Raw genomic sequence first — 12,404 nt, forward strand, 5'->3', positions numbered from 1 at the left:
CGCCTCCGGCTCCAGCGCCCGCCCCGCCCACCCAACGGACGCCACCAGGCGCAGCCGGCACCGCCCTCCCGCTCGCCATTGGCCAGTTCAAGTCCCGCGGCCGGCCCAATCAGGGAGGTGCTGTGCGGCGGGTGATCCAAACGGCCCTCGCAACCCTCGTTATACCGCGGGCGGCCATGGCGGCGTGTTCCCCTCCACAGCTCCCGGCCAGCCGCAGGTCCGAGCCGGCGTACCGAGGTAAGGCGTCGGGGCGGGTCACCGGGAGACAAAGCCCTGAGGGGCTGAACCGGCCTCCGCTCCCGGCCGCGCGGAGCCGAGGCGGTCGCTGCCGGGGCCGTCCGTCGTTACCGCCGTGCGTAGCTCCGGGTAAGGCTGGGGCGGGTAAGGGAGGAGCCGGTGGGAGAGGGGAGCTGGTCGCTCTCCCCGGGAAGCGGGGGACGAGGGCAAGAGCCTCAGGCCGGGTCGGAGACCGGGCGGGTCTTGGCAGCAGCGCCCGCTATCGCGGCCTTAGAGCTTCTGAGCAGTGCGAGCGGGTCTGTGAGACTTCACCCTCCCCTCGCAGGGCTGGGGCCGGTGCTGTCCCCCTCTGGCAGGGCTTCTGGAGTGAAAGACTTTCTTTGTGATAAATGGCACGTCTTAGCTTAAGAGCATCCTATCGAAACAAGCAAGTGCTCCGATCTACACCTGCACTCTTCTGTTTATTACTTTCTGACCGGTTTGGCTTCTGCAAGTTAAACGAACTGAATTGTTTTGATAGGGCTTTGCTGTTCGGAGTCGGTGAGACCTGAGTTTCTGAATCAGAAGGTGCCTGGGAGGCTCTAGGATGCGCGCTGAGCTTGCTGCTGCGCAGCATCTCTTGGCAGGTACACCTCTGGTATACTAGCTGGTGTACACCTCTTCAGAAGCAGGTGATGTACACTGCCACTTCATTCCGTGTGGGCTTGGACAGCTGTACTAAAAAAGCACTATATCCAAAATGAAACACAGTGTTGTAGCAAGCCTAAGTCCCAATCCACTCTGCTGGCTGTGCGTTTCAGTCTTTGGTGTGTCAGTGCATGAGAGGTTCTGAGGGTAATGGCCCCATTCTGTGGGATGACAACTTTTTACCATGGAGAGTGTGCAATCAAGTGCTTAATTCTTTTCAGGATTAACATTCAGGTCCTCAAAGGCAATAATGTTTTAGCAATTTCTACAGTCTGAACTTCAGTAATACAGAAATATCTCAGCGTTGAGGGAACATGTTGATGGACCTTGCAGAGATTTCTGAAGTGTGAATCAAGAACAATGGGCAAGACAAAATATGAAAGATAGAGAACACGTGCAAAGAGATTCAGAAGGGGACTTATGCCTGCCTAGGAGGGGCAGAAGTTGGGTTTTATATGCAAGTTCATTGAAGACTTCCACTGCTGAATAAGCCTATGATGGAGGATGGTGCAATGCCATGAGTTCCTGAATGCCATAAGGGAATTGTTGTTCTGAGTCAAAGACAATACTTTGACTTCTTGCTCTCACATCCCACTGCATGTGAAACATTTGTAAGACTTGGGAGTCTTAACTGTCTAGGCTGGCTGTGTGGATGCTTGAGCTTGCTTTGGGTGGCAGGACCATCTTATCCCAGCTGCTTGCAGCAAGCCAAGGTCACCAGCTCTCTACAGGAATAAGGAAAGGTCTCTGAAAAAGATCAGCAATGTAGTCCTATAAAGGACCTAAGTCTCTGGTGTGCAGTCAACCAGCGAAAAGATGGGAAACAGTATCCTGTTCTGGAATAACTTTCTGCATTAAAAGTGACAGCTGGCTTAAGACCTTTTCAGGATCATTTGTGCTGTTATTAACACTCCCATTGGTCCAACATTTGTGCAGATGTCCAGATGGCAATGGAAGAGAAGTCAATGATTTTTGCAGATGGTCAGTTGGGTTCATGTGCATGGTGTTTTTCATGTGTGCTATACTTACCTTCCCACTGTCACAAGTGAAAAGTGCGCTTGCTGAACCAACAGTAAGTATGTGAAATACTGGACAGGCATCCAGAAGGTAAAAGAGGGAGCTTGACTTCCTCCCATCACAAAATTGTGTTTCTTTTAGCTTAATGCAGTGAAACAGCCATCTTGTATAGCTGTGAAATTACATTCAACCACCCCTTGAATATAGCCTTTCTCAAGAAATGAGAGAATGTGTAAGACATCATAAAATGTGAATATTAAACTAAAGACTTTCTTAATCCACAGTGTCTGTTTCATAATGTCTTGATGCTTTTCTAATTGCATTTCCTTTTTTCTAAGAGACAAAGTTTGGCATTACTATTTTAGCTAAAAATGTAGTAAGTCTTTTTTTTCTTTTTAAACCCATTAGAACAAAGACGACAAAAAGTTGAAGAATATCTATCAAGAAAAAAGACCTTTTCTGGCATGCCCATTCAAGAAAACCAGGCATCGATCAGGTAGTATTTCTGCTATGGCTTACATTCCTTTAGAAAGGTCTGTAGTTGGTGGGAAAGAGGCAAATAGCAGTTCTTGCAGAGAACCTCAACCAAAAGGTGAGACCGCGCAACAAGACTAGTGACCACATGGATTTCCTAAAGTCCTTTTATTGTCAGCAAATACTAAAAGTTTTTGTTAACCAAATGCATAATAGATGCAATTCATGAAGTATGTTATCTGCTCCTCTAGAGACTGAGACAGGACAGGATACCTTCATGGCAGAGCTCTTATTTCAGATGCCACTTTGCTGTTTGCCTCTATAACCTTCCTTCTGCAAATAACTTTTTTCCCCTCTTTCTACTCAGGCTATGCTGCATGTGTTCACAATCCACTTGATCTAGCTTCGTTGTGTTTTTGTAGTTACTAATTCACTATTTTCTGCTGAAAGCAAATATACTGTAATAAAACCCAGCCTGTGTGATGGCCAGCAGGTAGGCATAATGTTCTGTAAACAGAATGTGGGCACCTATAGCCAATTAGTAGTGCTTCTTTTTATTGACTTGTATTTAAATCTTCCTGCTGTTGTCTAAAGTCTGGACATTTAGTATAGGACGTTCTAATAAGCAACAGAATCCCTAGAGAAGACAGTGGTGTGGAGTACAGAAGGTTCCAGCTCTAAAGTTAGTTCATGGTATAGCAATGTTTTTGCAAACGGTAAATTTCAGTCTGAAATTTGTTCCCATCTAAATGGGAAGTCTTGCTTGCCATTTTGTATACGTGAGGTGGCATGGTCCCATGTTCAATAGCACAGAACTACTTGGTAGTACAAATCTAACTGATTTTATAATACACATAAATGACAAGGATAAATATAATCTGTCAAAGACTTGCTCTGTGTAGCAGGAAAAAGCAAGTGTTTTCATGTTGTAGAAAGCTATCTTGCATTAGAAAATCAATGCCAACTATTTCCATTGTAGCAATACTGTTAATTTAGCATTTGATCTACTTTACTTTTCCTTGCTTTCAGTTTCTTCTCTGGCTATTAAATTCCAGGGTTTTTCATAGCCTTCAGTTAACTCATTGTTTAGAGCTATTGTGTATGTGGGTATGACTAATGCTTTTATTTTGTAGATATTTCCCTTTTGTGAAGCTATCACACTGTTTCACACTGACTACCTGAAAGGAGGTTGTAGCGAGTTGGGTGTCGGTCTCCTTTCCCAAGTAACAAGTGATAGGATGAGAGGAAATGGCCTCAAGTTGCGCCAGGGGAGGTTTAGATGGAATTTAGGAAAAACGTCTTCACCGAAAGGGTTATCAAGCATTGGAACAGGCTGCCCAGGGAAGTGGTTGAGTCACCATCCCTGGAGGTATTTAAAAGACGTGTAGATGTGGCACTTAGGGACATGGTTTAGTGGTGAACTTGGCAGAGTTAGGTTTACAGTTGGATTCGATATTAAGGGACTTTTTCAACCTAAATGATTCTATAACTTCTGATCCATTCCCTTAACATGTTTTCTCTATCGTAGGTGACACGAAGGTGATAGCATGATGCAGGCTGCTTTCTGCAGCATTTCAAAGTCCCTAATTATCTTTATCTTCATTTTCACTAATGTACCTTCTATTTCAACTCAGCTGGCTTCCAGAATATCACCTGATGCACAGATACCAGTTGCTAACTGGAATGTTAATTTTCAGTTACATGCAATAGTAGATGTTACATGCAATAGATGCATGTTTCATATAATGCATCATGAAGCATTTGAGGAAGAATTTGGATTTGTAACTTTAAACCCAGATGTTTTTCTTCTGAGCTGTCAATACATTTTCATAGTTGCTAGGAGATAATACTGGTCTTGGTGGTTTTGTTACTCACTGGGTAGTTTGATGCCAGCTCTGGTGCCTGACTGCAGGTTTTGGAACCTGTCAGTGTGGTAGGAACTGTGTATCCTTGTTCAGACTCGCCTCAAATGGCCTGGCCTCTGACGACTGCCATAGCTGAGCTTTAACTCCTTGTGCTGTTCCCCCTTCCCCCTCAACTGCAGCATTTAGAAACTTGAGCTTCTGTAGCAGATGCATCAGGCCAGACAGGTTGGTGCTCATCCTTAAACATGAGAATGGCACCTGCAATAAATAGGGTCTGTTCTCTTTTCTTCCCCTCTATTAGCCAGCTCTTTATGGTGTAAGAAGGGATGTTTTGCAGCCTGGGCCCTGACCAGTGGTTGCTTAGCCATTTATTTTCTTCTGGAGGAAGAGTACAAGCTGAACAGAAATGCTTCAGTGTGAATTCAGCCTGCAGACTGCCACCTGGACCATGTGAACTTACTCTAAAAACACATTCCTTTGTTATGTTGCAGGATGATTTAAGATGTCGTCTTTTTTTTTTTTAAGCAGTAGCAGAACTAGGAGAGCAACTAGCAATAAACTGCAAGACAAAATACAGCTCTCAACATCTCCAAGGCCAGAAATGGTAAGTTTTTGACTGATAATCAAATACTGATGGCACTGTTTCTGTGGCTACAACATTCCACTCACTTAAACTGTATTTAAGTTACACGACATCCAGAGCATGAGAAGTTTGCAGGTGCAGAGGTGCAGTTTGTTAAAACTTTATTCTGTGACTGCTTATATATATGCTTTTTGGATAGCTGTCGCATTACTGTATGTAATGGATCATACTGATATTCAGTTTGTACCTGACTGGAGAGGGGATTAAAGAGGATACCATTATTGCTGAAATAATTATTAAATTTTAACAACTTTCTTGAGACTCTCAGAACTTTTTGGATATATTTTCAGTCTTCAGGGAAGTTATTTAAATTCTGAGCAAGGTCTTCTGTCAGAGTAGAGAATTCTTCTATTGTACTCTGTTACTTGGAAAAAAACCCAAACAACTAACAAAACTAACTGTTGAATGTGTGTGGTTTTTCAGTTGCGATGCTGGCAAATCTAATCAGAAGTAGATGCTAATACTTAAACAGAGTTCATGGGAATGTTTTCCCTATACCATTTTGTGTCACTCTTCCAGAATTAAGATGTACGTGTCTGTGCTGCTTAGAAATAGCAAAATACAGATTCTTCTCCAGACTTGTTCTCAGGGAAAGGTGAGGAAAAAACTAGACAAAACCTGTGTTCATGTTAGACGGCTTTGAGTTTGGGTTCTGAAACCTTTGAGAGGCCTGGGGTTATTTGAGGAGGAAAGCAAAAACCTTAAAACTTCAAAACTGAGTGTTGAGGGGAAAAATTCCAAAAATGAGAACAGAGTTTTTTTAGAAATTTCCTGAAGGGAGATATTTTGGTCTGTGTTAACGTCTCATGTGATTTTAAAGTTGAGTTAAACTACATAGCTTCCTGAAATAACAGCCCTTGTACTCAAGCTCTAGTTACTGGCTTGGTCAAATCTAACTTCTAAGCCTGAATGACAGACCAGGAAATGAGATGCTGGTGTAGTTTTCTTAAAGTTCAAGGGCATCTTCCTTAAAGGAGAAGAGTATCAGCTTCTGCAGACTTCCATGTGTCATTCGCCTTCCCCCCCTCCCCCCCCGCCTTTGGATCTTTCACTCTTCCAGAAGCTGCTGCTTGGACAATGCTGAATTAGTTGCTGTGGAGCATCTTCTTTGGAGGAAAAGACTAGGTCCCATTTCTCATGGCCTCTGGGCTAGGGTTATGCTGAGAACATATGGTTGAGAGTTTCAGGGATTAGTAAGGCCATATAAGACTCATGTGTCTATTCTTAACTACAGCATCCTACAGCTCATTAGTAAGAAAAATTCTCCCTCTTCTGGTAACGTATCCTAGTGCCCTAATTAAAGGCTTTACTCACTACCTTGTGTTAGTAGGCTATCCACAGCAGAGGAATGGTGCTGTCATTAAGTGATGGGGTATGCAAACTGAGATACTGCTTTTGACTATATACAGCCTAAAGCAAGTTTCTACTTTATGACTCTTCTTAGAAGGTGATTTTGGCAGTTAAAAGCCAGCAGTTGCTTTGAGAGTTTTGCTTCTATAAGAAGTGTAGCCCTCAGGTTAGGCCTTCTTACTTCCGAGGTGGATTGCAAACAATCCTTATTTGATTTTTTTTTTTTTAATGTGAATTCTGCAATAATAGTTGACAAATATTCTACTCAGTATATATACACTACTTTTGTAGGTACTTTTAAAGTGGCATTTACTGTTAATCACTTTAGTCCTGTAAATGAGTGAAAGCCTCTTTGGAAACAAGTAACATACAGCATGAATGTAATTCTAACATCTCCATGGATATGCTTTTGATTTCAGGAAAATAAAGAGAATGCTAATAAACTGTCATGGGACCAATCAAGCAGAACCTTGGAAAATGTTACTTTAAATTCTTCCACAATCACACTGACAAATTCCGTATCAGGGGCAAACTATAATCCTGAAGATTATGCTTCCAAGGATGAAGTTACTGAAACAAAATCTCAGCATGTGTCACTTAGCAAGTCCTTCTTGCAAATAAAAAGCATAAAAGAGAAGCAATTGATTGCAGAAAAACAAAATTCAAGTATCAGCCTACCAAAGAAACCAGTGCTTGGTACATATCGCGGCAAAGTTATCCAATCCAAGATAAACTCCTTCCGAAAAGCACCAAAAAGTGAGGGGGAAAAGAGTTCTTTGCCAGACAAGAAGCTTCTTCCTTCTGCCACCAAACTAGCAGCAAGTTCTTTGTCCATGAGCAGCTGTAGTGTAGTTCTAAAGACCATCCAAGTCACAAACAACTCTAATTCTGTAAAACCAAATGGTGTCCTCCTATTCCAGAGCAAACCATCTGACAAAACTGCTATTAACTCACAGTCCAGGCTGAGGAAACAGCAACCAACATCTGCTGTAGTGCCAAAGAAAGTAACAGTCCAAAAAATGATTGGTGGAAGGGGACCACAGCCACGGAAGGCTGCTTCTAACAATTCTGACCGCAGAGTACTAGGAGTGAAGAAATGTGCAGATTTTTGTGAAGGTGCAAGACCAGAAGCTCCAGCAAAACGAATTTCTGTTGTTCCTGGCACAAAGTCAGGACAGAGTTCTAAAACTAATGGCAACAGAAAATCTGTTTTGCCAAAAGAGTCAGCAGCAGAGAGAAGGTAACTGAATTACTCACTGTTGTACCTTGATCTTAGGAAGTATTTAGACCTTCTTTCCAAGAATATCTATTTTGATCTATTTCTTGCTGTACATGCGCTGAAAAATAAGAGAACTGAGTGTTTGAACTTGATGCCCAAGGGCAGCAGACTAAAACTGTAGACTTAATACTGAGAAATCAGGATTCAGAATAATTGCAGCAGCTCTTCAGGCTTACAGCTTGTCCTGCACGGTTATAAATAGAAAATGTATATTGCTTGAGCTCTCTGGTTTTTAGGCTAAGTGTTGTGACAGCCTTAAGTGTGATAGATAATCCTGTAAGTGAAATGCAGTGCATGCCACTGCTTTAAAAAAAAAAAAAAAAAAAAGATGACTGATGCAGGGTGTATAGAGAAGTGAGCATGTTTATGGACTGAAGGAGAGCACTTGTCAATGACATTTTTCAGCTTGGTGAATGCAGCTTAGACAATGGGGTGAAGATTCATAATCTAAAAGTTATTTAATATTCTTGGTAGACCTCCTTGCAGAAAGTCACACTTAGTAAAAATCGGTGGTCTAGGGCGATGGAGTTGAAATGAAATATATATGAAGACTGAATTACACTTATACATCAGTTTCAGATTTTAAAAGCTGTGTGATAGGGTCGTTCTGGGCTGCCCTTCATGCTTTGTGTCTTTAGAGAGAGTTTCTGGTTTGAAGTGGGATCAGGGAAGAGAGGTGGCACAAATGAATAAATTAGAAGCATTTTTTACCTTCTCTTGAGGAAAAAAAAGGGTCTGTAGCCTAAGTCTCTTGTTTCTGCTGGAAAGGGACAGATTAAAGTGTTCTGACCTGATAGATACCTAAAGCAGATAGTGATATGCATGGTTCTGAAATTTCCATGCAGGTCTAAATGACAGCTCTACTCCCTTTTAGGATTAAAGGGAGAGGACTCAAGGACTATCTGGAAAGCACGTCTTTGTATGACTTACCCTAGCTAGTGTCAGTCAATGTAAAAAATGGTAAAAATCTGTCACTTCAGCTAACAATATTCTTAAACGCAGAGCTCGCCTGGATGAATGGAGGGCATCTAAAGGAAAAGTGATGAGGAGACCTCCTATATCTGTGCTTCTGGGACCCCAGTATAAAAGTGAAGAACAAGAATTCTCTTCTGGTGATTCTTTAGAGCACGTATTACATAGTGAAAAGGTCAACAAGACTCTCACAGAATGTCTGCAGTTAACTGAACAGGTATTCAGTCCCTTGCCTGCCAAGTTCTAGTAATATAGGTCCCTACAACATGCAAGTCCTACAGGCATGCTGGACCTGTGGGGACTAATAGCTCCCCAAGTTAAGCAGTATCGTAGCTTTTTGCCGACACCTGAAGAAACTAGTTCTCACTTAAGCTTCACTAACTTACTGAACTACCCAATAAGATTAAGTGATAATGGTAACATAATAAAGTAGAAAAGCTACAATGTAATGAGAGTAGCTATGAAGTAATTAATCTAGAACAAGTTTGCATTTGCAGAAACTTGCCTGGACTTCTGAAAAAGTATGGTTTAAGTAGTTCTGAAGATGTCTATGCATTCTACTATCCCTTCTAATTGCAATACTGTATAAATAATTCTCATTTGGAAGAATAGGTGGATGAAATTTCTTCTGCTCAAGTTCACAGTTCAGTCCAGGAAATACTTGCCATCTTCAACTTTCAGGGTTACTCTCCAAAGAAAGAAAAAGTACTTGCTTTCTAGTTCAAAACCAGCTAAAATACAGCACCTCAAAGTGTTCACTGCATTTAAATCTCTGCTCTTGTGTTGACTTTAGGGATGTCAAGGCGATGAAGTACGTGCCATGTTGGAAGATCTGACACAGAGCATTCCTGGGGCTAAAAAGCTTGCGAAATATTGGATCTGCTGTATGCGTCTTGAACAAATGGGCCCACTTGAAAATCTTATTGCTGTCTATGAGGAGGCCATTTTGGCAGGAGCAATGGTGAGCAGCTTGTCTTGAAGTTTGAGATTAACAAATATAAAGGCATGAAAGTATGGTATATAAAATACAACTAATTCTGATCTTAAATCCTTTTATAGTAGAAGGAGAGCCATGTGACCTACTTGAACATAAAAAATTGGATTTGGTTTGCTCTGTAACCATTGTAGATACTTACTACTTTCAAGAAGAAAGGTTTAGGATTATCAAAATACTGTATGATGTTCCACCTAGAAGAAATTAAGGACTGAGACTTCTAGTATCACTAGAAACCCAAAACACAAGTTAATTTTACATTTATTGATGGACTTAATTCCTGTGCTTTAATATCAGCAACATTTCAGGGCATCAAATACAGCCCTAGTGCACCAAATACAGAAAATACAGGATTCACTTGTGTTCTGACTTATGTCTGAACAGCATTAAATAAAGGGTTTGTAACATGAACATCATGTGGTCTGTACTACTTTCCCTGTAACTGTTATACCAAATAAGCTGAAATGATGATTAATTTTGGAATTGTTTTTCTAAAACAATACAACTTTTTTCCAGCCTAAAGATGAACTACGACACATGCTAATAGATACTATGAAAAATACTGAAAGCCTTTTTAAGTCTGAGGATGGTAAGTCTGAGTACTGTATTCTAGTTAAATGTCTGGCTTGACAGGCAACATAAGCTAACTGTTTAAACTATTTGTGCCTATATTAAATACTGTTTCACGGAAACTTCTCTGTGATCATTTTGTACTCAATTGTCTTTGAAAACAACCTTGACTAAACCAATCCTTTTCAATTGTGGCTATGTTAAAATGAGTAGTGGAGACGCTTTCATATTCAAACTCTCTACTTAAACTCTATCAAAGCAATGTTGTCCAGCTATTTTAGCCTGATAGTCAAAGAGTAAATAAAAACATTCTTGTGAGCTAAAAATCGGTTGCCTCTTTGACACATAAACTCCTTCACTAGCAGATGTATGGTTGAGTTATGGCATAGTGTCAATTAAAGGTGGTAAATATTCCAATTTTGGAAGCAAAGTAGCCATATACATTCCTGTTCAATATAACATAACCTGACAAGTATTTGATCCGAGAAACTGACTGAAATACTTGTTCAGAGCTGCTGTGCTTGGGAAGGAAGAGAATGACTTCTCAGGATGTACTTAGCCTGAGTCTTCAGGTTGCAGGTTCTTGAAGATGACTAAAATTATTTATAACTTAAATTGTTGTGGCTCAGACTCAACACATACTTAACTTTCATTCTCATGTAAAGCTTTAAGATTTCAGACTTCGCGCTAAAACATTAACTTCTCTTTAGCTGTAACTAACCACAGCTGTACTTTCTTCAATATTCAATTTTAGGGGGAACTGTGACAGAATCTCATTTAAGTGAGGTAGTGGAAGTCAGCAAGGAACCAAATTCATCTGTAGAGCAGGTTCAGGAGGCCTTCAAGAATGTCAGCTCTGACGACCAAAAAGCAGAGAGTGATGACAAGAAGGCAGAGACTAGCAGTGAAGTGATCAAAAAAGAAGAAATGGATTTAGACTTGAAACAGAGAGAAGAGATCTTGCCAAAAAAGAATAAAAAACACAAGACTAAAGAACGTACAAAAAAGAAAGGAAAATGTGAAACAGAAGAGCAGAATGAGGATGGGGTAAAAGATACAGCCCGAGCAGTTAATTCTCCTGAGAAGGAGAATGACACATCTTGTTTAATGAGATACAGTCCATCTACCACACCATACTTGGAAAGGTAAGATGACTTCAGGTAACTATGGAAAGCTTGTAGTGTCAGGGGCAACACAATGTTTGTGTCCTGTTGAAACAGGGAGGCACTGCATTTGGGAACACCTAGTTAAAAAACTAAGTTCTTGAGAGCTTTTAGGATTACTTCCTCTTCCTTCAGAAGGAAGTATCTTTAAATAAATTCCTCTATTTACTCAAACTTTTGCTTTTTGAATGCCTCACTACAGAGTAATCAAACCTCTTTGTGGCAGAGTCACAAATTCCAGGTCTAGGATCCCCTCCTACAGCCCACATGGCAGTAGCAGTTCTACACTGAGCTAGGTAAAGAGAAAGTAGGTGTCTCCAGTCCTCCTCTTTTCAAATGTAGATGTGGTTGTATGTCATACAACACAGAAGTCAACAAGATGTAACTGTCCTGTAAAGATTATCTTAATTGTACCTTGAGGCAAAAATCTGGGTAGTAATCTCAGGACAAAACAGATAACATTTAAATTATTTTTTACCACAAGGTTTCTTAGAAGATAGCAGACTTAGGAAAGTTGTGCTCAGCTTTGGCATCTGATGAAGCTGCACTCCTGGCAGCTGTCTGCTACCCCTCATAGCAGGAAGAACAGTTTCCCCCTGATGGAATGAGGGGGAAATCTTCCTTTGGAAACTCTTTTCAGGAGATTCTCCAGATCAAAATATTTTGCTCAAGAAGAGTTGTACATCTGGCTTTCACTGTATGAATGGGAAAGGGCTTGTTTCCTGTTTCCTTTGGCTATGGGAATGGGAAAAATTTGAATAGGAATCATGACTTGCTGTTTCTGCTAGATGCTACAAAGGTAATTTGTATGATGGTATGCCTATGCTTAGTGATTTTATTTTTTTTCTTTTCCTAAGTGTGAAGATGCACCATGAGGCAAAAGACTCCAGTGCTAAAGACCTGAAAATTGTAACCCCTTTGCGATATTCTCAACGCATTCGGGAGAAGATGTGCAAGCTGTCGGATACTGTTAAAGATCAAGATCCATGTATCTCTTCATTTGAACAGCTGGGAGAATTGGAATCAAAAGCCACTGCATTTATCCACAAACAGAGCAATGCGCTCAAAGAAACAAGTGCTGAAGTAGAAGAGTAAAAAGTCGCATTAATGCTACATGGGGGTTAAAGATTAGATCCTTTTTAAGGAGAGTTGG

General features: G+C 41.0%; 1 protein-coding gene across 2 annotated transcripts; it reads left to right on the top strand.

Moving 5' to 3' along the window:
* Window positions 1-176: 176 nt before the first annotated feature.
* On the top strand, window positions 177-12,404 carry CKAP2 (cytoskeleton associated protein 2). Of its 2 annotated transcripts, none has more exons than XM_050901000.1 (9): window positions 177-237; window positions 2,350-2,437; window positions 4,806-4,884; window positions 6,693-7,513; window positions 8,555-8,741; window positions 9,318-9,485; window positions 10,035-10,107; window positions 10,843-11,233; window positions 12,109-12,404. In XM_050901000.1, the coding sequence occupies exons 1-9, from the start codon at window positions 177-179 to the stop codon at window positions 12,344-12,346; spliced, it is 2,106 nt and encodes a 701-aa protein (XP_050756957.1). In that variant the 3' UTR covers window positions 12,347-12,404. The 2 variants fall into 2 exon arrangements, with proteins under 2 accessions (XP_050756957.1, XP_050756965.1); XM_050901008.1 differs by having other exon boundaries at window positions 4,809-4,884.

Source organism: Gymnogyps californianus, chromosome 1 (genome assembly GCF_018139145.2).
Source record: "Gymnogyps californianus isolate 813 chromosome 1, ASM1813914v2, whole genome shotgun sequence".
Lineage (NCBI taxonomy): Eukaryota > Metazoa > Chordata > Aves > Accipitriformes > Cathartidae > Gymnogyps > Gymnogyps californianus.

Bases quoted from the DNA above. Each gene is read 5' to 3' on its own strand.
- CKAP2 (XM_050901000.1), top strand. From the start codon at position 177: ATGGCGGCGTGTTCCCCTCCACAGCTCCCGGCCAGCCGCAGGTCCGAG. The intron at 2,438-4,805 runs GTAGTATTTCTG...TTTTTTTTTAAG, and splicing joins GAAAACCAGGCATCGATCAG to CAGTAGCAGAACTAGGAGAG. The intron at 4,885-6,692 runs GTAAGTTTTTGA...TTTTGATTTCAG, and splicing joins CATCTCCAAGGCCAGAAATG to GAAAATAAAGAGAATGCTAA.